This window comes from Dendropsophus ebraccatus, chromosome 11 (genome assembly GCF_027789765.1).
Source record: "Dendropsophus ebraccatus isolate aDenEbr1 chromosome 11, aDenEbr1.pat, whole genome shotgun sequence".
Classification (NCBI taxonomy): domain Eukaryota; kingdom Metazoa; phylum Chordata; class Amphibia; order Anura; family Hylidae; genus Dendropsophus; species Dendropsophus ebraccatus.
In genome coordinates, this window is record NC_091464.1 from 84,415,520 (window position 1) to 84,442,759 (window position 27,240).

At 42.5% G+C, this 27,240-nt stretch overlaps 2 protein-coding genes across 2 annotated transcripts in view; one reads left to right on the forward strand and one right to left on the reverse strand.

Annotated features, from left to right (window-relative positions):
* The window catches only part of CMSS1 (cms1 ribosomal small subunit homolog), a 281,437-nt gene that overhangs the window by 20,536 nt on the left and 233,661 nt on the right, over window positions 1-27,240 (forward strand). The gene's annotated exons all lie outside the window — the stretch shown is intronic.
* The window catches only part of FILIP1L (filamin A interacting protein 1 like), a 102,657-nt gene continuing 81,175 nt past the window's right edge, over window positions 5,759-27,240 (reverse strand). The window contains exon 5 of the mRNA XM_069946126.1: window positions 5,759-8,834. Coding sequence (XP_069802227.1) covers window positions 6,068-8,834 — 2,767 coding nt within the window. The 3' untranslated portion in view covers window positions 5,759-6,067. The remainder of the gene's footprint in view (window positions 8,835-27,240) is intronic.

The following is a 27,240-nucleotide window of genomic DNA, read 5'->3' on the forward strand; positions in this document are numbered from 1 at the left end:
ACTCTGGAATGGCTGGCAGTAAAGTCAACTAGACTGTGGACTGCTTGGTGGTAGCATGTTACTAGACTGTGGACTGGCTGGCAGTAGCATATAAACTAGACTGTGGACTGGCTGGCAGTAAAGTAAACTAGACTGTGGACTGCTTGGTGGTAGCATGTTACTAGACTGTGGACTAGCTGGCAGTAGCATATAAACTAGACTCTGGAATGGCTGGCAGTAAAGTAAACTAGACTATGGACTGCTTGGCGGTAGCATGTTGCTAGACTGGACTTCTTGGTGGTAGCATGTAACCTAGACTATGGACTGCTTGGCGGTAGCATGTTGCTAGACTGGACTTCTTGGCGGCAGCATGTAAACTAGACTATGGACTGCTTGGCGGTAGCCTGTTGCTAGACTGGACTTCTTGGTGGTAGCATGTAACCTAGACTCTAGAATGGCTGGCAGTAACATAAACTAGACTGGACTGGTTGGCGGCAGTGCTTATGATGGACTGTGAACGGATAGTAGTGTTTCCTCTGTACTGTGGACTGATGGGTGGCAGCGTTCAGACAGATCAGCACTTGCTTGCACTTTACAGGACATCATCATTAATCGTGTGGCCGAGCTGCACGAACAGTCGCTGTATTATTCGTACAACCATTAATGTATCGTACATTATCAGCCACGCATCCCCCTGTTTAGACAGAAAGATGTGCGGTCAATTACGATATTACCGGATGCACAAAAGATTTATTCTGCTGACGGCGAGCCGGTCCTTTTACACAGGCTGATTATCGGGTGAATGAGCTAGGGGCCTTTGGATCCATTTATGCATATTCACCTATGTATAAGTAGGTACATCTCTCTCCCCTCACAAGATATTGTGCATGCGCAGTAACAGCAGCACGGAGCTATGCAGGGAAGGGGACGAATAAACCGGCGACCTAACTGACTATTTTTTCAGAACAAATTCCTCCTAAACGCGCAGAGTTCTGTGGCAACAGGTACATATCGGCAGATTCATATGTAGGAAACTGCCGAAAGTTTCCCTTTAAACATGAGAATACTCCTTTAAATACTCCTTATGAATACTCCACAGGGGAATCTTGGATACGTGAATTTTTTTTTTCTTGTAATTTTCCCTTTATTTCTGCTTAGTCCATAAGAACAAATCGTAGCCCGTTTTTTAACTTTAGCAGAAAAGTGGGAATCCTTACAAAAAGCTCCCGAGTTATAGTTACAGTGAACCCCCACGCGTTTCCTGTCCTGTCTTAGTCAGTAGCTGCTAATAGAGGATGGCTGTTATGTCTGGGCTGCTGACACTAAGGAGAGCGGCAATGAGGAAGGCGATCTCGGCACGTCTCTCAGTAGCTGCTCCGTCATTCCGGCTATGCCGCATGGAAAGTGGGAGGCAGCTTCATTCCTAGTTAGAAAGATAAATAATCCTTTAATAGGAGTACCGCGCTAATATATTTGCTATAGCACAGATGTGGACATGATGAAGTTATTCCACTTAGGCACCTATTCGCCTGCATCATCCGCTTCACTTACATAAATAATTCCCAGCTTCCCCTCGGGAGTCGTCTTAATTGAGGCAAATTGGAGGGGCCCATAGCGATACATTGCCGGCCGTTTTCCATAATATTTGCTGCAAAGAAATGTTTGAAATTTGCCGTAATGACTCACGGTCTTTTTAGTTTTGCTTTTCCATACGAAAAAAAACCATAATAGTGTCCCCTTACACTTGGCTTTTGACACGTGAAAGTGTTTCTGTGTTCTATCTATCTATCTATATAGAGAGAGAGATTACAAAGAACAATAGATAGGAGAGTTGTATAGATAGAAAGTACCTATGATTATTATTAGAGTTTAGCCGTGGGACCATCTAAGTCTGGGGAAATCCCTTATTTCTATAGTTGATTTGTAGACCCATTAAAGGGGGTTTCAATAGTCCATCAATATGAGATTGTGGGGGTTCAGCTCCTGCCAACCCCATCAATCAGCTGATTGAGTGCGGGGTTATAGTCTCTTCATTGTTTTCCAAGGACAGTGCCGTACATTTGGTAGTGGCTGTGCCTGGTATTGCAGCTCACATGAACAAGATTGAGCTGAAGTAGTTAATGTGAAGAGACCACAGCTGATCAGTAAGGTTGCCAGGAGTCGGACCCGCAATGGTTTAAAGGGGTACTCTGGGTGGAAGGGATTTTTTCACTATGGTCAGGGAGGGGGTGGATGAAAGCAACAACATCCACTTACCTCTCGGGTTCCAGCGCTGGGTCCCGCATTGTGCTGGTCTTGATTTTGGGCCCTGTCCGCTTCCTGGTCTATGATGTGTCTTGAGACGGGACATTTCAAGCCCACTCAGCTATTCAGAGGCTGTAGCGGGGTCCCGCCTCTGTCGCTGAATGGTCATGTCTCAACACCGGGGACCAGAGCAGCACAATGCAGGACCCAGCGATGGTATCGGGGAAGTAAGTGGACGTCGTTGCTTTCATCCACCCCCTCACGGCCATAGTGAAAAAATCCCTCTCGCCCAGAGTACCCATTTAATATTTGTGACCTAGGCCATTAATACTAAAGTCCTGCAAAACCTCTTTAAGGGTATGTTCATACTTAGAATATCTAATACTGATTTTATACAGTGTTTATTTATATTAATTTATACAGCACAAAGGTTGCAGCATAAAATCTGCACCATATACTCTACATGTGAACATATCCTTCCGGTAGTTAAGACAACAAGAATAGCACAGATGCAATCGCTGTTCTTGACGTAAAAAATAAAGGTATTATGATATACTCCAGAACAAGTCAAAGGGATTTGATGCTGTTTGCTTGCTTTTTTGCAGTATACAATATGTAAAAGCCATGACTTAAAGTGGGGTTGAGAATCTTAGATAATCCAACAGTTTTCTGTATTGTAATAACTTACCTTGTAATAAGACCCAAGAAAATAGGATAGTATAGTTACTCCATAGTCCTTGGTTACTGTTGGCAGAAAATGATATATGCTGCATGGCTAGCTATACGGGATGGAGAACATGTGCATGTCCAGCTGTTACAGAGCTACAATTCTCATTAGGCTTGGACAGCCAAAGCCTTTTTTTACGGCATGATAAGAATTGTAGTTTTGCAACATCTGTAGGGCCGGAGGTTCCCAGTCCCTGGTCTAACCTAAGGATTGTGTTCAGGATGCACCGTGAACCGTAGGTAGATGATGGTCACCTCCAACTGCAATAAGCATCAGTCATCTTACATGGTGTTCAGTGTGTGCATCCCTGGTCTGTGGTGACACGTGTGTTAGCCTATAGGTACCCTGAGGGGTATGCCTCAATGGGGCCATGAAATGTTTTCAAGTTGAGCACCTAGAAATGTTCAGTGGCCCCCGGAGATGATTGCATCTCCATTCTCAGGATCGGTGGGGGTCTCAGCTTTCGGACCCGCAACAATAGGGCAGTACCCCTTTAAAAACATTTTCTAATACCATGTTAGGGCATTTTTAGTTAACAGAGTGGACTAACATCAGTTAGCCAAAGTAGAGAGAATCTACGAAGAGTATTACTCTTCGTAGTGGATTGAGCGCCCCCCTGATATCAATAGGCATGTTGTAATTCTTCACTTTTCCTGTGGAGGCACTGCAAAGAAACTGAACGATTGCCACAACAAATTGCAATAGATCCCTGTGGGATTTAGCATTGGGACATCATGAGATCACCATATAGACACCTGGCAGTGTGTACCCAAAGAATGGACAATGTACCTATAGCAATAAATATTAAAGTATCGGTTGTGTAAACCGGTAAGTGTATAGAAAGTCTAAGAGATGCGCTACATGAGCCTGAAATGATCTCTCAACATGGCTGAAGAGAGACATGCCTGTGATCCATTGGGGACTAATACAGAGTTACAGTATAAGATTACACCAAAAAAATTCTCTTTTTTTCGATCTCAGTATATAAAGGAAAAATAGCATCTTTACATAAATAATATAAATTCTCTGGGCCCTGGATTGCCCGATTCTTCCTGCACAGGTATGTTCAGATGCAAAGTTTTTACATAATAGACCATTTATTGCCATTTAAGCTTCTTTTTACAGTTTTTATTTTATATTGTATTAATCGCAGCCATCAGCAACATTTCTATAACTGCTTGTTCAAAAGAATTGGAGCAAGAATATTCATATTTAAAGGGGAACTATCAGCAGGTCAGAGGAATCTAACCTGCTCATATGTCCCTATTGCACAGGGGACGCCAAGGATGTCTCTTACCCTCATCCTCGGCATTGTTCTGGTGCAGTTAGTCGTGTGCTCCATGGTCTGGTAAGACCTTTAGGAGCATTGGGGTGTCTGTTAGGAGCACTGCTCGTCCCAATACCACTCATCCGGCTTGCTCACGGCCAGCACACTCCATTCTTTATGATTAGAAAGGGGTGAGCCGGCCAGAGGCAGATCAACGCTATGGTTGTGGGCAGTGCTCCTAAGGGGTGCCCCAGTGTTTATAATGGAACGTGGAGCACATGACCAACTGCATCGGAACGGCACCAAAGAGGAAGGTATGTCTCTTGACATCTCCTGTGTAATAGGGACATATCAGCAGGTTAGATTTGTCTAACCCTCAGATCGTCCCCCTTTTAATAGTGAGTGTTTCAACGAACCTCTTCCCATGTGATAGCCTGTGTGATTCCTAACATGTTTGTAAATAACTTCATTTACCAAAAATGTCTGGAGAAAAGTGGTAAAATCTTAGCCACTAGGTTTCTCACTTCTTTGTAACCTTTTACCCACTGTCTGTTGATAGACTTAGTCTGTCTCTATGGACAGAGACACCAAGACAGAACACAGGAAGTGGTGGCACATCTAAGCTAGTGCTATGTGTTTAGAGCACCTGGGCTGTGTACCTACAATCTGTGTGCCTGTGTACCTCCTTCACAGGATCCACCTTGTGGTCAAAAGGTAAATCAATGCTTGTCTATCTACTCTGCCATAAAGTTCTGGGCAGCTGTCCCTTGCGAGGCACTGGTTAGACCAGGGCTGCTTTAGTGTTGTATCCCCTTCCTTACTATTATCCCTTTTATTCTGTCCTCCTCAGTAGTAGTTCACCAGAACTGCAGATATGATGTAACCCCTTCATTGCTGTGATGCTGTTGCTCATATAGCAATTTGCAAAGTCCTACATGTAATCTCTAGTAGTGCACTGTAAATCATTCCCCAGCACAGTGCCAGTCGGTTCAGTCCAGTGCTCTCCAGCCGCATGCCATGGCATAGCAGAGAGGAGTAGTTCTGTCCTGTGACTGTCCAGAGAAATAAGGGGGAGGAAGTACTTGTGTAAGTACTGCTGGCAAACAGTGTTCTCTGTCCCACATGTCATCTCTAGTAGTAAACTATATATCATTCCCAAGCACAGTGCCAGTCTGTTCAGTCCAGTGCACTTTCTGGGGCACTGTGCCATGGCAGAGCAGAGATTAGTAATGCTGCCCTGTGATTAGCCAGACAAGTAAGGAGAAGGAAGTACCTGTGTGAGTACTGATGGCAAACAGTGCAGCTCTGGTCCTGCCCTCTGAAGTGGAGAGAATTGAGAAATAGCTGTGCAGCATGGAGGGGGCTCTTATGGGATCAATAACCGCAGTAGGAGTATGAAAAACACCTTGTTACCTCATTAAATCGGGTTAATGTAACAAAACCCTGCAGGTTTTTAAAATTCATAACATAACATGTTTTTTTCTGCACCTGAACATAACCTGGGGAACTTAGAACATAAATCATAATAATGAAAATTAAAAGAGAGAAAATTATATATATATATTTTTCAATTCAGTTTTCTGAGACTTTACTCACAAAATGTGTGGAGAATATTACATGAAATGCATTCAATACAAGTGCACACTTTTAATATGTACTCCATACAGATATTGTAAATGTAAAAATAGAATAACAGTGTATGCACACCCTGGTAAACTAAATGTATATAAAAACAATAGTTAACATGAACACAGCTCTCCAGAAATAAAAAGTTAAAAAAAAAAAATCTTTGTGATTCGTGCAAAAATTGTGTAGATTGTGGGGAATGGGATTTGGGTGGAGGGGTGGGATCAATTTTTCATATTACTTACTGTAATTTGTGATTGCCGTGATAGTGGGGTAGCTGTTGGTGTGATAGTAATACTGCTGGTGATTTTATTTGTGGGTTTATTTGGATTCCCATTAGTCAGTGAATGTCTTTTCTCTTGCACTGGCGTGAAGGGACTGGTGGGCGTTCCTAGGTGGATGTGTATTTTATTGTCCTCAGTAGTTATTACACTCGACGTTGAACTAGAACTGTTTGACCTCTGAAATTGCCAGCCAGTCTGTTTGTCAGGGGAAACTCGAAAGACTGCATGTGTTCCACCAATTTCCATAGGTTCAGGGGAAAGCACCCGGTCTGGGGAAGTAGATGAACTTGTTAAAGCCAGTACCTGGATCGGGGATATTGTTCTTTCGGGGGTTATAGAACCACATGAGTCTGGGCTCCTAGGTCGTACAAAAGAAGTCATTGTAAGGGGTGGCATAACTTGCTCTGGTGTAACATATCCATCAATTACTCTCGATTTCACAGGCGTCATAGAACCATTTTGAATAATTGTTATTCTCTGTTTTGGAGTCCCACTACTTGGTATAACTGCAGTGCTGGTAAAGGAGTGAGGGTTTTCTGTAGTAGGGCTTGTGATTTCAAGTGTGGCGGTGTTTTGTCCATGATCCGGTGTGACCTTGATGTGTAAAGGTTGCCCAGGTGTATGCGTAAGGACCATGTCTCCTGGATGGATGTAGTTTCCGTTCTGTTTCATATGAACTTTCCCGTTTTGGGCCTGCTGTTGACCCGGTTTTGTCCATGGAGATCTTTGTTTTCTGTTGTTGTTAATAGTATTTCCATTTGTGGAGTTGCACTTATAAGTTATAGCGGGATCGTCATCATTTGTGTCGCTGTCTTCATTATCACTTTCTTGGTAAAGTTGTCCATTTATAACAGCTCTCTCTAAAGGAACAAGACTTTTGTAGTCAGGTGGCTCATTGTAGATTGGATCTGTCTGCACCTCCTTTGAAAACACTTGAAAGTCTGATATTCTCCGACCATTGAGGCTAGGTCTGAGGCTCTTGCTAAACCGACGATACCTTTCAAGTTCTTTCGAGAGATTCTCCATTTCCTTTGACAGCTCTTTGTTTCTGTTTTCTTGTTGGTTGAGCTTCCTCTGGAGGACAGAGTGATCTCCTTTGAGACGACAAATGTTATCTTCTGTCTTCATGTAGTCGTGGATCTTCTCCTTCAGTGCGGTCACTTCTCTAGAAAGGTGGCCCGACTTTGCCTCTTCCTCCTTCAGCTTTGCGAGTAACACTTTTTCCTGGTACAGTCCAGATTTCTCCGCCAGTTTGTAGTTTGCTAGCTCCATTTTTATGACTTCAAGTTCTTCAGAAAACATTTTGGCTTTCTGCTGCTCATTGTAATACTTTTTCTCCAGAGATTCAAACTCATCCTCTGTTTTCATGAGATCATCTTCCATTGCTTTCATTTGTTTAAGGGTGTGTTTTAACCTTTCAACCTCTTGCGTGAGCTCTCTAATTTTGTTGTTTTCTTGATAGAATGCTTCTGATTGCTTACCGTCTTGTTTCATTTTGTTCTTCAGGAACTCTTTTTCGATAGATTCAAGTGACTGAAGCTTCTTCTTGAGGACAGTAACTTTGGACATTAGATCATTCCCCTTCTCCTCCTCAGCTCTTAGTTTGCACTTTAGATCTTCATTCTCCTTCGTGATCGTGTGCATCTTCTCTTGTAATTCCGCCTTAGACTTAAGGGACTTCTTACTTTCTTCTATCAGTTTCTCAGTGATATTTGTCACTTTGTTTTGTTCTTGCTGGAGTTGTGTATTGGCCGACTTCAGTTTTTCCTCGGTTTGCCTAATTTTGTCTGTTAGTGATTTCCTTTCCTCCACAAGCATCACGGTCAAAGTTTTTAGCTTGGTTAGATCTTCCTTTAGTATATTTTCCGTCTTTTCCAGCTTCTCTTCGATCACTTCCAGCTCTCGTATACGAACTTTTAAACTTTCTAGCTCATTGCACAGTTGTTTGGTGGCAGCGCGTTCTTTTTCCATGGTGCATTTAATAGATTGGCATTCTTGTTTACTTTTATTAAACGCGTCTTCCAGTTTTTCCAACTCATTAATTCTTTTGCTTAACTTGTCTACCTCGACTTTAAGGCTTTTACTTTGCGATGCCTCCTTTTCTAGTTTTTTGTTCAGATCTTTGCATTGTTCTTCCATTTTTATGAGCTCCTCATCTTTGCCTTCCATCTCCAGCAGACGTTTCCTCAGCTCCTCCACTTCTGCCATGAGGCTGGAGTTTCCACATTCTCCTTTATTCATCTTCTCTCTTAGGTCATGGAGTTCATCCTCTGCTTTACGCAGTGTCTTGTTTGTTTCCTCGAGCTCATCTATTTGTCTGCTAAGAGCTGCCAGCTTCAATCTGAGTTGGCGATTCTGAGTTTCCTCACTGGTTAGCTTGGCCATCATGGATTCGTGCTCTTGAAAGAACTTACTTTCCTGAGTTTGAAGTTCAGTTTCAAGCCTGTTTGCTTTTTGCTCCTCTTCTTCTGCTTTTATTTCTATGATGACAAGTTTATCCTGTGCTTTTTGGGCAGTTAATGTTAGCTCTTGGATCTTGGCACTTTGCTCTTGTAAGTGTTCAGTCAACCTCTGTTGCTCATCGACCACAATTAACGCAAATGACTTCAACTTTGTGAGCTCATCACGGAGTTTGGTTATTTTTTTGTGGTTCTCTTTTTCTTTTTTAGCTTGGTAGGTTGTTTCTTGTTCAATCAGCTTTTTTAGCCTAGGAAATAAGAGAAAATGAGGCATGAAAACTAAGGTTCACAATTGCAAAAACATGTTAAAATAATAATAAAAAAAACTTTAAAACAATTGCATTTGGATATTTTACCCTAAGCGTTATCCATATTTTTTGAATATTATTAAAGTCCACAAAGTGGCTGCCTCCCCTATTTTAGAGCTGACAGATTTAGCAGATTTAATAGGATTTTGGAGACAGAAAGTCGACTTTGTGGTTATTATGGATAAACCTATTAAATCTATGTAAGTATCACGATACTGGAAGTGGCTGGCGCATTATAGACAGCTGTCGTTCCAAAAAAAGGATCATGAGGTAACAAGGCGTCCCTAATGGCTATTGTATTCTAATAATTCTCTGTTGAAAGAATTAGAGAGCGGAGCGATGGATGGTGATGGATTCCTGCATGGCATGATCTCATACAGAATTATACCCTCACTCTTTACTGATGTTCTGGATTCACGGCTGGCACAAATGCACATCTGGTCCCAGGCCAGAAGTATATTACTAAAGTGGATGTTCCAGCAAGTGTTCAATGAGAAACACAACAGGCTAGGAGTTTACTGCATATGTAATCTATGTAATGGTCTAGTAACACGAGGCGTTAAAACCTAACCTCTGGAAAATGGTAAATCTCATACACCCCATCCATTGTGCAATCCTTGGTGTACTAACAGGATTCAGAGGGTAAATAAGTTTTTGACCGAACACCACATATATGTTGTGCCCACCTCTCACAGTAATGTCTCAGTCCATTCACATGCCATAGGACTTCCATTGACAGCCAAGCACTGCAATCCTTTCATTTACTCAGGGGACGAGGTTGTGGTCAATGGACGTCACAGTAAGCAGACCCCTAACAATAAGATACTTATCCTGTTGATAGTTGATATGTTTAAAGGGAATAACCCTTGTAAACACAGTAAATATTGGATGGTTATTGTATAGATCTGCTAATATTCATAGCGCCGTTACATAGTTATGCCAGCTTCACATTTGCATAGCTGAACGGGGTCAGTGGAGAAGGTTATTTTCGGCACTCAAGTTAGTTTTATAACTATGTGGCCATAGACTTGACATAACTGTTAGTCTAATGGTGCGTTTACACAGGCAGATTTATTGACAGATTTTTTAAGCCAAAGCCAGGAATGGATTTGAAAACAGGAGAAATCTCAGTCTTTCCTTTATGACCTGTTCTCTGTTTATAGTCTGTTCCTGGTTTTGGCTTAAAAAATCTGACAGCTAAATCTGTCTGTGTAAACGTACCCTAAGACATGTCCTGCCAGTAGCCGTGCTGCCTTATTCCTTTATAAACCGTCCCGGCCTGACCTTCGGTCTGATGACGTGAACTCACAGCTGTCCATTGAGGTCATCGGACCTGTGGTCAGGCCGGGACGTGCATCCGTAATATGGACGGAAAAATGCATGTATGTTACATTAATATGAAATGGGCCTAAACGCAACATACACATTGGGGGAGACTTATCAAACATGGTGTAAAGTGAAACTGACTTAGTTGCCCCTAGCAACCAATCAGATTCCACCTTTCATTCCTCACAGACTCTTTGGAAACTGAAAGGTGGAATCTGATTGGTTGCTAGGGGCAACTGAGCCAGTTTCACTTTACACCATGTTTGATAAATCTCCCCCCATTAGATTGGCTTGCAGAACTTTTATGCTGTAGAAACGTTCCCAAATCTTCCCTGTGTTAATGTACCTTTATAGCCTTCGTAGAGCATACACGTGTTGAGTACTATTTTATTTTTACATCCAACTATTCATCTATGTACTATGGTTATGCACATGTCTTATTAGCTCATCGGTGAATACGTAATGCTAAATTGTGAAGTGATGTCAGTTCCACAAACTCAAACAGGCGCACGCACACGCACAATACACGTATATATGTAAATTTATTGAATCATTCTCCGTAATTGTAAAAATTATTTGTGTCTGAGACGCTCCCCGGAGGTAGAAGTGCTGACCAGATGATGGTTTTCTGGCGAAGTGGATTTTGTTAGCGGGCCAGATAATCTAATCACGCTTGGATGGTGTCATGCTGATCCTGTTGTGGTGAAGTCATTCCATTATGATCCACATGTGGTATGCAGCTATACGTACGCCAGCAGACCACCTGCATTTCATCAGCAGTTCTCACATAGTGTGTGTCCTCGTATTTATTTAATCTGGAAATACCCGGCCTTGTAACAGATAACCCTGCAGAGCCGCGAGCTTATTCCTTCAGCACGGAGCAGAACTGTCAGTCATTGGACGGAAGGCGCCAAACTGGTGTCCGCATACTTCCCTCTGCTCATACATAGACTACAGTATATGCCTCCGATGCTTAGTATGTGTATATAGTTATCTAGATGTGTTGTGAGTTATTAAAATATATAGATATATAAAAGTTTGAACTGTACACTGAAATATTAATTGCTGCGTTACCAAGGGTAGACGTTGAGAGAAACAAGGCTGAAGTTGAAACCTTAGACTGGTTTTCCAAGAATAAATATTGTAGGGCCTGTTCTGTACTTCAGTGTGTGATCGATGAGGACCTTACAACCAGCGTTCACACCCATGACGCTCAGTAGAAGGAGCTTGGTTCACTCCCAGCTCTGTGTCTGACCTAGACCGACCCCATAGACTTAGGGCCATATTACACGGGCCGATTATCGTTCGAAAAATCATTAGATCACTCGGATTTAAACGATAATCGTTTCGTGTCATAACAGGAAACGATTAAATGATCGTTTCAATCTGGACCTATTTTCATTGTTGATCACTCACAAATCGATCCAACATCGTTCGGTGTAATAACTCGTCTTTTGGTCGTTCCCTGGTCTATCAGCCAGGAAAGGACAAGCGACCGTAAGTAACAGTCTTCGTCCTGTGTAATAGTGTGAACGATTTAAGATCGCTTGTCATAGCGGTCGTTTGGGATTGTTAATCGCCGAAAAATCGTCCCATGTCATTCCACCCTGACGTTGGAAGTCTGTCTGTCTGGAACCAGGAATGAACGGACTTCTCGTGGTTCGCTCTTCTGATCATTCTGATCGTGGTCCAAACTTTGAACGGATCATGTTTCTCTGACTTAATAAAAACAACAGTCCAACAGCACCGAGGGTTCTTGACAATGACTCAAAACTTACAGATGGTGAATGCCCGCTGAGATACCTGCTATCCCAATATAGGTCAGGAAAGTCTTAAAGAGAAGTGGAGACCAACAGCATCCGTAGTGAGTCAAATGGTGAAGTTCATTCAAATGTCCTGGTACAGAAAAGGCAACGTTTCGACCCTAAGACCTTATGGGTTTTCATAAAGACCCTTAGGGTGGAAACGTTACATTCTCTGTATCAGGACATATGAATAAACTTCACCATTTGACTCACTACGGATGCTGTTGGCCTCTGGTCTCCACTTCTCTTCAAGATGTTTCTCTGACAAGTCAAAAGTTTTTTTTTATTTTTTATTAATGACGGTTCCCATTTAATTTCTTAAATTTCTTATGCTGCGTTTGCACAAAACGATAATTGGCCCGATCGTACGATTAACAATGTTGGAGTAACAATTTTTTTTTCATAACAATCAGTGTTTAGACGGTACGATATATCGTACGGAAAATTCGTTTTGCGATTGCTTAAGCCTATCTTAACCCATTGGTTAAATCGGCGAACGACTGTTCACACGGAACAATCTGCAAATCTTTTGCGAACGATCAACGACGATTTGAGAACATGTTCAAAGATCAAAAAGAACGATTTCTCGCTCGTCGTTTGATCGTTCGCTGCATTTACACGTGCGATTGTCGTTCGACTTCGAACGTTTTCGCGCAAATTCGCACGATAATCGTTATGTGTAAATGCAGTATTAGACATCCTCTTTAAATGAAATTGTCAAAAATAGTTTTCCTCTGTTAAAGGGGTTGTCCGGCGATAAAAAATTATTCACAGAATAACACACATTACAAAGTTATACAACTTTGCAATGTATGTTATGTCTGTGAATGGCCCCCTTCCCCGTGTTTCCCCCCACCCACGCTAGACCCGGAAGTGTGGTGCATTATACTCACCGCATGTCGTGTCGTCCACGGTCTCCGATCGTCAGCAGTGACGTCTTCTTCGGGAGCTTGGCGGATCTTCCCGAGTGCCGGCCACCCTCTGCAGCGTCATCCGAAGCTCAGCCGCGATTGGCTGAGCATAACTGTGCTCAGCCAATCGCGGCTGAGCGGCTGATGACGCGGCCACGTCATCAGCTGCTCAGCCGCGATTGGCTGAGCACAGTTATGCTCAGCCAATCGCGGCTGAGCTTCGGATGACGCTGCAGAGGGCGGCCGGCACTCGGGAAGATCCGCCAAGCTCCCGAAGAAGACGTCACTGCTGACGATCGGAGACCGTGGTCGGCACGCGACAGGTAATGTATAGCGCACCACACTTCCGGGTACACGGGTGGGGGTGGTGGGACACGGGGAAGGGGGCCATTCACAGACATAACATACATTACAAAGTTGTATAACTTTGTAATGTGTGTTATTCTGTGAATAATTTTTTATCGCCGGACAACCCCTTTAAGTACTCGCTGCCCTGACTTAGGGTACTATTACACGGAACGATAATCGGACAAATTGGCCCGATTCGGCCGATTATCGCTCCGTGTAATAAATGCAACGATCAGCCGATGACAACGATCATCGGCTGATCGTTGGTATAGGTTAGACCCTATTTTCGTCGGGCGCCGACCGCGCACCACTGCGTGTAATAGCGGTGCGTGGCCGGCGACTAACGATATACATTACCCATCCACGTTCCAGGGCTGTCCCGGCCTGTGATTGGCTGAGCGGCCTACCAGCTGACAGGCCGCTGTGAAGCTAGAGCGCGCACGGGACCCCGGGAGAAGCGGACGGCAGGAGCAGCCCTGGAACGTGGATGGGTAATGTATGCCAGTTTAGCAAGGACCTGCAAGGACATCGGTAACGATGTCCTTGCAGCTCTTGTTAAGCGATTATCGGGCTGTGTAATAGGCCCAGTAAACGAGCAACGATCTAGCAGATCGCTGCTCGTTTACAGGTATTATCGGGCCCTGCTTGGCCCGTGTAATACCACCCTTAGGTTGCCCAGGCCTGGACGTTACAAGAAGTAACTCACCTTTTTTATGATATTGATCACTACTTTATCTGTCCACGTGAGCATTATAAAAAGAATCCTCCTCTCACAGGTTGTCGGTCATGCCTATAGAATACATACAGCTTCTTTTTAACTAGTGAACTACAGTCCGAAGCTAAGTGACATGTAATCTTGTGGACTGCAGTTGTCAATTCATTATTGCAAGGCTACTAAAAGTCGCAGTGTAGCCCTGGCGTAAAAAAACCTTACATCTAGATCCCAGCTGCTGTATGTCCTGCAGAAAATTGTGTTTTCTTTCCAGTGTGACATGGGGCTCTCTGCTGCCACCTCTGTCCATGTCAGGAACTGTCCAGAGCAGGAGAGGTTTTCTATGGGGATTTGCTCCTGCTCTGGACATTTCCTGACACGGTCAGAGAGAACTGTGTCAGAAAAGAATACACCACTTTTTGCAGGACATACAGCAGCTGATAAGTATGGGAAGACTTGACAGATTTTTAAATAGAAGTAAATTACAAATCTATATAACTTTCTTACACCAGTTGATTTGAAAGAAAAGGTTTTTTGCCGGAGTACCCCTTTAACCGTGGGCTCCAAAGTCACATGGTGTGGGAAAGACTTGATTATTGATCAGGTTGTTGATTCTGAATAATGTATTGACCGGGCAGGGGATAAATGTTAGATCACTGGAATGGCCCTTTAAGCTTTTTTCCTCCTTTTATATGGCGGTTCTCACAGAAGTCTTCCTTTGATTGTGTGGCTGAACTAATATCGATGAGCAGGAGCTTCGTGTCATCACTTGTACGTAGTGAGGCATTTGGCTTTCCTCTCTGCTGGCACGGCCACCGGCTGTTTGTACTGTGAGCGGAGACTTTGGTACATTGTATGTGTGACATCTTGGCAGGACATTATGAACACTTATCAAATACTAAGAAGTTTGGATTTGTGGTAAGACACCTTTTACAGGCAGGTGTACAGACACGTATCGATTGACGTCTCTTCTGTACAAAATACTCTGGTTAAAAGTGCAGTCTCCATTGTGACTATTCCTAGCCAGCCATTCCACATCCTAGTGCCTGGTTATCAGACGATAGGGCTAGCATAGCAGCAGGCTGAATAGAGGGACAATGGGGACATCCCTGTTACTTACATTCACTATAAGGGATATTCTTATTTTAGACACACACACACACACACACACACACCGTATACGCAGCAGATCTGCAGCAGATTTGATGCTGTGTTCAGTTATTTAAATCTAATCTGCTGCGTATCGCAGCAGAAAATACGCTGCATATACGGTGTGTGTGTTTGTACCCTTAGGGTGCGTTCACACGTACAGGATCTGCAGCAGATTTGATGGTGCAGATTAGAATCTGCAGCAGATTTAATGGCCCAGATTTGATTTGCTTTGAATCTGCGCCATCAAATCTGCTGCAGATCCTGTACATGTAGACGCATCCTTATGCTGGGTTTACACGGAGCAATAATTCACCCGATCGTACGATTAACGATTTTGAAGTAACAATTTTTTTTTTTTTATAACGATCAGCGTTTAGACTGTACGATATATCGTACAGAAAATTCGTTTTGCGATCGCTTAAGCCTATCTCACACATAGGGAAAATCAGTGAACGACTGTTTACACGGAACGATCAGCAAATTTTTTGCAAACGACGATTTAAGAACCTGTTAAAAGATCAAAATGAATGATTTTTCGATCGTTCGCCGCCTTTACACGTACGATTATCGTTCGAATTTGATCATTATCGCGAAAATTCTTCCGATAATCGCTCCGTGTAAACCCAGCATTACTCAGTAAAGCTCTGTTCACATTTGCATTCTAATTTCCAGTGTTCTGTGTGATGGAACCTGATTTATACAGGGGTTCTATGTGGTGTCTGTTGTTTTGATGGGAGGAGTAGTGCAGTTGAGTATGGCGGAATCTGCAATGGAGGCCCCAGATGTAGCCTCCAGACCAGATTTGCACTCACACTAGGGCCAGGCCTTGATGCATCCATACCTGGGTCCCATGTTTAGAAGCTAGAACCACGCTTTAAAGAGCCGTTAGAAAAAACTTTTGACGTGTCACAGAGACAACTCAGGTTTTGATTTGAGTGTTCAGACCACGACTGATCCGGAGAACCAGTGGTGAGATGACTGTGACGACGCGCGCTCCTCTCCACGCTCTGTGGCTGTGTGAATAAGACAGCTCTATAGACTTTCATTAAGCGTCCATCCAGGTCATGTTTTAATTTACATGGGCTGTATATCAGCTGAATGAGCATTCCTAGCAATGCTTGTTTTTGGTAATCTGCCTGTGTAAAAGGGCCAGTGGCCATTATAATTGTTGTTATTGTTGTTAAGTTAGGAACCACATGATTTCTGGGGCATTGTGAAGGCTTAGTAAGTAAGATTTGATCACCAAGATTTGCACTTGTTATCAGGAGCCGGTGAATCCTGAGATCACTTTTCAGCAGTATTCTCATTATCACTTTTGCTGGTAAGACAGGATCCACCATTCACAAAAGGTGATGGACACAGCTCACCTCCTTCCCGTTCCTGCACAATAATTTCTATACAGGTCACAGGCCATGCCTAGAAAAGTCTCCTGTAGATGTCAGTGATAGAGATGAGCGAACCTGGAGCATGCTCGAGTCCACCCGAACCCAAACGTTTGGCATTTGATTAGCGGTGGCTGCTGAACTTGGATAAAGCCCTAAGACTATGTGGAAATCATGGATATAGTCATTAGCTGTATCCATGTTTCCCAGACAACCTTAGAGCTTTATCCAAGTTCAGCAGCCCCGCTAATCAAATGCCGAACGTTCGGGTTCGGATGGACTCGAACCCGGTTCGCTCATCTCTAGTCAGTGATCATCGACTTTTCCTGTTGTACATGTGGCTGCAGTAAAACATATCTCTAAATAAGAGTTACTTATTTTATGCAGTCATAAAGGCCTTATCTCTAAATGTTTTTCCTGGGGCAAGATGGCTGCCCCCATAATCGTGGATATAAAATAAATTCTACGTTTGCCATTTTTGCGACCTCTCAATAGGTCAGTTTGTTAATTTTTTGAGAAATAGTGCTCCAAAGCTGCAGTCACAATTCTGCTGACTTCAGAGCTGAAATCTCTCTGCATTCCTCAGTGACTCAATTGCTCTGGAGATTTACATTCTGGGAAGTGTGGTCATACCAGGCACTGGAATTTGGAAAATCTAAGTCTCCCATTGCATTTCACTAAGCTGTTAAAGATGTGGTTGACTGGAAGCTTGTTGACTGTTTCCAGAGATAACAAGCAGAACTGTGAATTCAGCTCTGGACATTAATGTAGGCCAATAGCCATGATCAATGGAATATAGGAAACAACAAGGTTCCTCCGTTTTGTTTTTATGTAGAAGCAGTAAAATGATGCTTTTATGTAGATGCCTCCTTTAAGCAGATGATGATGGGAGTAGTGCTGGCGGCTGTTGTAATGTGTATATCCCATGTGGACTTTTAATGCCGCGTGTTATTGCTGTGACTCAGCCGCCATCTTCCCATTACATGTTATTGATTCCAAAAGGCCTTATATGGATGAAACATTTCCAGGAATTTTCCTGAGACATGCATTCCGCTACTAACTTTATTTATTCGTCTATTTTTTTGTGTGTTTTTAAGCCATTTCTGGATAAGTTCTGCTCAGCCTAAACCGACTGTACATGGGAATTGTGGAAGTACAAATTAGAAAGTGTTTTCCTTTGTAAAGTGCTTGCCAGACCATCTGAAGTGCAGCTGGTAGGGCTTTGAGGGATGTTCTGATACTCTGCCGGCTGGCTGACTCTAGTTTCTGGTACACATTATCTCTAGGGAATGGAAGCAACAAATTTTTTTTTCATCTTTTTAACTTTGCTTTAATCTTCTTTATAGATTTTTTTTTTTTTACCTTTTTAGTAACCTTATATATTTAAAGGATAGATAGAAGTTGTGGAGTTCTTCTTCTGTATCTTCTATCTATACTCTACAACCCCCAGTCATTGGCTACTACCAAGACCAACACATATAGCGTATTTTGTCATTGTTACCTATAAATATATGCAAGCCAATGTAAAGGGAATCTGTCACTAGGTTAATAGTGCCTTTAAATGAGGACAGTATAAAGTAGTGACAGAAATGCTGAACATATCTGTATATTACTTGTATAATCCTGGTCAGCCGTTCTCCTAATATGCAGGAGAATATGATTCTTGCCACACCCCTCCCCCCGCCCTCCAGCTGCTGATTAACTGCCTATACACAGCATGGATAGATAACTGCCAATCAGCAGCTGGTGGGCGGAGTGTTCTGCTTCTTATGAATATCCCGGACTAGTGGGCTCATGCACATAATGGAGAGGACTACTTATTGTCCATGTTATTCAGGAGGAGATCTCTGGATCAGCTGCACAGAACAGAGTAAGTGATAAATCATTCTGTTCAGCTTCTCTGTTACTAGTTTATAGGACATAAATCTACCAACAGAGTCTCTTTAGAGGGATCTTAATGCTATCCATTATATCAGTGTCATCTTATAAAGCAGGAGGTGCTGAACAGATGGATATATGGCTTTGTGGGTAAACATTTAGTAGAAGTAATAATTTTATTGATAGAAATGTTGGCTCTTTGTGTGCTAAGGAGTTTAGTGGGCGGTCTCAGTCAGCGAATGGCAGGCATCTCTACATAAATACAGAGATAGCTGTCAATTACTGATTAGCACCACCCACTGGACTCCTAAACTCATATTGAGCAGGGATTTCAATCAATATTTACCAAGTACTACAGGTTTCCGCCCCCCCCCCCCCCCACACACACACACACCAATATAAATCAATCCAATGAGCTTATCCTGCTCTATAATATGCTCTTGAATTATGGTGCGTTTACACAGACAGATTTATCTGGCAGATTTTGGAAGCCAAAGCCAGGAATGGATTTGAAAAGAGGAAGAATCTGTCTTTCCTTTATGACCTGTTCCCTGTTTATAGTCTGTTCCTGGTTTTGGCTTCAAAAATCTGTCAGATAAATCTGTCTGTGTAAACGCACCATAAGAATGATTCATTATGACAAGTTCCCTTTAAGTTAGGTCCCTATGCACCCTCCAACCCTACAGGTGAGTAAGGCTTTGAGGGTAGGAGACATAAATGCATATAAACTAGATGGGAATTATTTGCCTGTAGCTACATTCTAAGCATAGCATTACTGATGATGTCATAACGATTACATCATGTCATTGTATTGCTGGGCACTCCCTTTTATGTAACCTTATTATTATAATCACTTCTGTTTGTAGAGAAGATTCAGTAAGTGAGGAACCTCCGACAACCCCGCGCTCTGTCAGTTCAGAGCTGGCCCTGGCAGTCACCATGCCTGTTACCCCCTTCCCTCCTATAGACTACTATGGACAATCTATAGTATATTCCATTGCATAGACCTTGGCCTATGTACAGGGGGAAGCGTGTAGCCTCCAGAAAGGAAATTTAATTGTAAGCTTCACCGGCGCAGGAAATGACGCGTGGGAGGAAATTCTAAAATGTAGTTGCTGTATAAACAAAGAATTGCTATGAACCATCCCTGCATTATAGAGCACCATTAAGCCTTGTTACTTGCAGACAGCAGCAGTATTCTGTGCTGACACCGAAGCGTCCATGGCTCATACACTGCTTACACAGCTCCTCACTCTCCTGCAAGATGAAGCATGTCTTGTCAGTGATGGTAACATAGGGCGTGCTACCCTGCATGCTGATGCTTGTAGTCCTACAACTGGAGAGCTAATGCTTCTGTATCATACTACACAAATAATAGCATGTGGCCTTAGTACATAGTGCCGTCAGATAGCGCTCATACAAATGTATGACCGATTTTATTTTATTGTTTTCTGACAGACTCCATAACTGTCACTGTTTAATTTATTTATTTTTTTGCAGAAATCAATACTAAAGAAACTTTGTAATTGGGTTTATTAGCCAAAAAATGCATTTGTGTCATGAAAAAGCAGTTTGAAGCTCTCTCCCCTGTCTTCGTGGTTCTCTTATGAAGAGGGAGATGAGGCACCAAAACAGCACAACAAGGAGTTAATTTACAGCTACATCACCGGGCTATCTTCTCTGAAGTCAGCACTGACCTCTCTGACCTCTGAATACCGGCTTTCATACAGCTCCCACTGTGTAATCCTTTGTTCTCTGCTCTCTGCTGCCGAGTAATCTCCCTCCCCCTCCCCCCTCTCCATAGGTTACACAGGGCCCAACTGATGTAAAAGGGTCAAGATTTCCTGATAATGAGCAGTGAATGAGAGAGAGGGAGGGGAGGGAGGGCTGGGGAAAGTCTTTGTGAATGCAGATAATGCCATATTTGCCTAATAAACCCAATTACAAAGTTTCTTAAATCGCCTGGACTATTGATTTCTGTAAAACGAAACAAAACACAACAGTGACACTTTAAAGAAATTCTTCCCTAGATGCATTGCTTCAAGTGGAGAATACATGGCTCTGTACACACAGCATGCACGGTATGGGGGTCATCTAGTGTTGCGCTAGTGAACCATACAACTTCCATGTTTCCTTGTATAGGCTCTGTGTACGTGAGGCCAAAGGTAGTGTTTATGCAATTTTTTTTTTATTCAGCTCCAAAATCTGCATGAAATCCAACAATATTCTGCACCCCATACATGCAAAGGGTGTTTCTGCGATTCCACTCAATAAAAAACAAGATGTCTGCCATGCAAAAAAGCGTCACGTCAAAAATCCTCTTTGGAATTAAGCGTTATGTCATTCACTTTTTTGAATGAAGCTAAGCCTTGTGCGGATCTGCTGCAGATTCACATGCCTGGAGCAGAAATCTCGCATTTCTTCTCATTGACTCCTAATACGTCATATGCATTCATGCTATCCCCCACCCCCCATGATGTCCACTAGTGAAACTCGTGACGTACCGTCACCCCAGCTTGCTGAGACATGCCTCTTTACAACCGCTGTAATCTGCAGGGTTCTACCTGTATCCAAATGAACCTGTCACTTTTGAGACTTTGAATCCTATAGCAGCTACAGACTGAATACCATTAGGGCCCCATTACACGGGAAGATTATTGTGCGAAAAATCGTTATATCGTTCAAATTTGAACGATAATCGTTCTGTGTAATTGCAGGCAACGATCGAAAAATAGTTCGTATGTCGTTAATCGTTGATTTAGATCTGAATCTAAAATAATCGTTAATCGTTCGCTGTAATTCCACATTCGTTCGCTGAAGTTCCGCATTTGTTCACTAATCGTTCAGTGTAATTGCACATTGTTCATTGTTTTGCTGGGATCAGAAGGAATAAACGATCATAGTAACAATCGCAATAAGGATCGTAATAACGACCATCGTTCTGTGTAATATGGTGAACAATTTCAGGTTAACGTTAAAAAAATCGCATTTGCAATCGTTTATCGTCAGTCGTTAAAAATCGCTCCATGTAATAGGACCCTTATGCTGCATTTACACGGAACGATTATCGTGCGAATTTGCACGATAATCGTACGTGTAAACACGGTGAACGATCAAGCGACGAGCGAGAAATCGTTCATTTTGATCTTTGAACGTTCTCAAATCGTCGTTGGTCGTTCGCACAAAAATCGCAGATCGTTCTGTGTAAGGGTAGCTTCACACGTACTGTATCGCTGCAATTTTAACGGTGCGTCTTTAACCCTGTGTTTTTGCTGCGTTTTTTACATGCGTGTTTTGATTTTCACATGATTTTCATATGAAAATCAAAACCCGCATGTAAAAATCGCACCAAAAACGCAGAGTTAAAGACGCACCGTTAAAAACGCAGCGATACGGTACGTGTGAAGCTACCCTTAACAGTCATTCACTGATTTAACCTATGTGCGAGATAGGCTTAAGCGATCGCGAAGGATTCGCAAAACGATTTTTCCGTACGATATATCGTTCTGTCTAAACGCTGATCATTATAAAAGAAAATCGTTACTTTGAAATTGTTAATCGTACGATCGGGCGAATTATCGCTTCGTGTAAATGCAGCATTACTCCGCGTCATCTATAGTAACGTAGATCAACTGCTGAAAGTGCTCAGTGAGTCTGCACCAAAACAAATCATTCTATGAGTGCAGAAAATCTGCATATGTGAATATACCCTTTGGCTATGTTCACACAAAGTATGAACAACGGCCATTGTTTGGCAGTCAAAAACAACGGCCATTGTCAAACAGCTGTCGTTGCACTGAAAGTTGCATTAATTTGAATGCACAATGGCTGGAAATAATTGGCATATAGAATATTTCCACGGCCGTACCAAACAATGGCCGTTGTTGTGAACAGTGGCTATTTTTTTTTTGCATTAACTTCAATGCAACACATTGTTTTAATTTGCAAAAAAACGGCCATTGTTGACATAAATACGTTGTGTAAACATAACAGCCTAAGGGTACAAACACACACAGCGTATACGCAGCAGATACGCAGCAGATTTGATGCTGTGTTCAGTTATTTAGATCTAATCTGCTGCGTATCTGCTGCGTATCGCAGCAGTAAATACGCAGCGTATATGCCGTGTGTGTTTGTACCCTGAGGGTACAAACCCACACACCGTATACACAGCAGATACGCAACAAATACGCAGCAGATTTGTTGGTACAGATTTGATGCTGTGTTCAGTTATTTAGATCTAATCTGCTGCGTATTTGCTGCGTGTTTGCTGCGTATTTGCTGCGTATCGCAGCAGTAAATACGCTGTGTATACGGTGTGTGGGTTTATACCCTAAGGGTATAAACCCACACACCGTATACGCAGCAAATACGCAGCAGATTTCATGGTGAAGATTTGATGCTGTGTTCAGTTATTTAGATCTAATCTGCTGTGTATTTGCTGCGTATTTGCTGCGTATTGCAGTAGTAAATACGCTGCATATACGGTGTGTGGGTTTATACCCTCAGGGTATAAACCCACACACCGTATAAGCAGCGTATTTACTGCTGCGATACGCAGCAAATACGCAGCAAACACGCAGCAAATACGCAGCAAAAACGCAGCAGATTATATCTAAATAACTGAACACAGCATCAAATCTGTACCAACAAATCTGCTGTGTATTTGCTGCGTATTTGTTGCGTATCTGCTGTGTATACGGTGTGTGGGTTTGTACCCTCAGGGTACAAACACACACACTGTATACGCAGCGTATTTACTGCTGCGATACGCAGCAAATACGCAGCAGATTAGATCTAAATAACTGAACACAGCATCAAATCTGCTGCGTATTTGCTGCGTATCTGCTGCATATACGGTGTGTGTGTGTTTGTACCCTAAGGGTACAAACACACACAGCAGATACGCAGCAGATTTGATACTGTGTTCAGTTATTTAGATCTAATCTGCTGCGTATCTGCTGCGTATCGCAGCAGTAAATACGCAGCATATAAGCCGTCTGTGTTTGTACCCTAGCTGGGTTCACACACAGTATATTTCAGGCTGTATTTGGTCCTCATGTCAGGTCCTGATAGCAACCAAAACCAGAAGTGGATTGAAAACACAGAAAGGCTCTGTTCACACAATGTTGAAATTGAGTGGATGGCCGTCATATAACAGTAAATAACGGCCATTATTTCAATATAACAGCCGTTGTTTTAAAATAACAGCAAATATTTGCCATTAAATGACGGCCATCCACTCAATTACAACATTATGTAAACATAGCCTTTCTGTGTTTTCAATCCACTCCTTGTTTTGGTTGCTATACAGCCTCACAAATACAGCCTCAAATATACATAGTGTGAACCCAGCCTAAGTGTGTATTCACACGCTGCAGATCTGCTGTACAGTGTTTCTGCACCCAAACTAATCAAAGATCGATGGCAGAAAATCTGCAGCGTGTGAATGTAGACTAATACACTCATGACGGCCACTACATGGATTTTACCCATTAAGGGTGCGTTCACACCTACAGGATCTGCAGCAAATTTGATGCTGTGTTCAGTTATTTAAATGAAATCTGCTGCAGAAAATCAGCTGCAGATCCTGTAGGTGTGAACGCACCATAAAGCTATGTTCCCACAGGGACTATTTTAGACTGTTTTACAGCCATCATTTATAGACGACAATACAGCTGTATTATGCAAATTATTATTATTATTTTTTTGCATAATACGTCTGTATTTTGGTTTTTAAAAAGACAGTCGCAAAATGGACAGGAAAAAAAAAAAAGAACCTAGCCTTAGCCTGTTTATGTCTTGTAGTAGTTTTATATGAACTGTAAAGTTTTACTCAATGTTTTTGGCTCTGCAATGTAAGGAAATTCCCAGTATACTTCAATGCTTGGGATCTCTCTTTTACGAGTGTGGGGGGCGATAACAGAGAGGGATACGAGCCAGGACTACAGTTTCCCACCGTAACCCTGCGAACCCATTAACAGAATGCAGGCTGCCACTTATTCTAATAGCGCAGGGGTAGGGAACTTTGGCTCTCCAGATGTTGCAAAACTACAACTCCCATCAGCTAAAGCTTTGGCTGTCCGGGCATGATGGGAGTTGTAGTTTTGCAACAGCCAGAGAGCCTAATATATAAGCTGAGTTTCTCCATGGCCATATAGGACTGAATACTATTTAGGGGGAGATTTATCAAACATGGTGTAAAGTGACGCTGGCTCAGTTGCCCCTAGCAACCAATCAGATTCCACCTTTCATTTTCCAAAGAGTCTGTGAGGAATGAAAGGTGGAATCTGATTGGTTGCTAGGGGCAACTGGGCCAGTTTCACTTTACACCATGTTTGATAAATCTCCCTATATAACTATCCATAGTACTACACTGTAGAGCAGTGACCTCCAACCATTGCAAAACTACAATTCCCAGCATGCCTGGACAGCCAACGGCTGTCCAGGCATGCTGGGGGTTGTAGTTTTGCAACAGCTTTAGGGCCACAGACAAAAATCTTCCCGTTACATGCCGTTCTTTGGCCGTTCCAATTTTTTTCTCTTTGCATCTCACCGGGCATAGATCTCTCTTGCTTTTGTTCCATCCCAGCGTTAATTTGTAGTCCATCCAGTGTTTGTTTAGTCTGGTAAAGAACAATAGCCCCGGAGAAGCGGCGTCCCATTACGTCTGGCAGTCCGCTCATCCCTCTCTCTCTCTCTCCGAATGCGCAATTTCCAGTATTATCCCCGGCGTTACCAGAAACACATTTTTTATTTGTTTTCCTAATTCACTGCACATGGTACAGGAAGGAATCTGAACTTTTGGAGAAGTTCTGACCTCCTTTACCGACATGGCGAGACCTTCACTAGTGACATGGCTTCAAAATTATAATTTTTTTTTTCAATTTAAAGGGGTACTTCAGCAAAAAAAAAAAAAAAAAAAAAGTTTCTTTCAGAGATTTGTAATTTTACTTCTATTAAAATAAAAATCTTCCAGTACTTATCAGCTGCTGTATGTCCTGCATGAAGTGGGAGATTCGTTCCAGTCTGGGGAACAGGAGAGGGTTTTTTTTTTTTTTATGGGACAGTTCCTGACATGGACAGAGGTGGCAGCAGAGAGCACTGTGTCAGACTGGTGAGAAAACACCACTTCCTGCAGGACATACAGCAGCTGATAAGTACTGGAAGACTTGCAAATTTTTTTTTTCATAGAAGTAAATTACAAATTTATATAAATTTCTGGTACCAGTTGATTTGAAAGAAAAACAACAACAACAACTTTAAGGGTACAAACACACACACCGTATACGCAGCGTATTTACTGCTGCGATACGCAGCAGATACGCAGCAGATTAGATCTAAATAACTGAACACAGCATCAAATCTGCACCATCAAATCTGCTGCAGATCTGCTGCGTATTTGCTGCGTATCTGGTGTGTGTGTTTGTACCCTAAGAAATGTTTCGCTTGAAAACATGTGACTGAAGAATGCTGAAGAATCCCCACCGGAGCGTCACGTCTATCATGTCCAACAGTGTAACCTCTGTAGACGCAGGGCAGGCTACATGCTGATTCCCAATATACAGCTCTGTTCACATCATCTTCAGAGGCTACATATGGCGTATATGCCAAGTGCATCCATAGGGCTGCCTTTAACCAATGGAGCGTTCTTTTGGCCTCCATTAAGACGGTATATGTCAGTGTCATACAGTCGAAAGATGTATACTGTGCAATGGGTTGGAAGCATCACAGCCTTGTATACTATATTGATATATACCTCTGATATAGGCTCTGAATGCAATAGATCATCTATATACCACAATAATAGGATATAGCATATAACAGGGGTAGGGAATCTTGGCTCTCCAGCTGTTGCAAAACTACAACTCCCAGCATGCCTGGACAGCCGTTGGCTGTCCAGGCATGATGGAAGTTGTAGTTTTGCAACAACTGGAGAGCCAAGACTCCCTACCCCAGGCATATAAGATAGTTTATATGCCAGTATACGCTTTTTGTTATATGGAATAGTGGAGAAGACTATGTCATGTTGTACAGTCGAAAAGCGTATACTGTGCGGTGGGTTGGAAACATCACAGCTTTGTCCAGTATATTGATATAAACCTCAGATATAGGATCTAAATGCAATAACCTCAGGTCTGATCATCTATATACCATTATAAAAGGATATAGCATAAAAGAGATATAGCTATAGATAGATATAGATTATCAAAAAGAAATCCTCCGTATAGAACAACTTGGGTTCATTTACTAGCTGCCTGACTTGTTTCAGCAAATCTATATAGTAAAACATGCCCATACTCTCCTAACCCCCCCCAAATCCCATATTACCACCACTAATAATCAGCCCGTATACCTGAGCTTCTCATATAGCACACAATCGAGGGAAACTCTGCTCTATGTATCTGAATGCAGCTTCAAAGAGTTGGAGAACAGCGTTGCTCTTTCTATCCATGGCTGACGCGCAGATGTAGCAGAGCTGAGTTTGTAATAAGACAATGAGCAGTGGCAGATGACTGGTACTGTCTAAAGTCTTGTTTGGATATACTGTAACTCCACGTAAGTTAAATAAGCAGTTCGCCTCTGCTACATCTCTACCAAAGGCTCCTGCAGTAAAAAGCTCCGTTCGCTGTGCCGGCTCTTCTTCAGTCCGATCCAGGTGATGCCTCGGAGTGCTTAAACTTTTTGGAAGTTTTTATTTTTTAGGGTAGCTTCACACAAACCGTATCACAGCAGATTTTATGCTGCGGATCCGTAGCAGATTTGATCTAAATAAGTGAACACCGCATCAAATCAAATCTGCTGCGGATCCTGTACGTGTGAATGCACCCA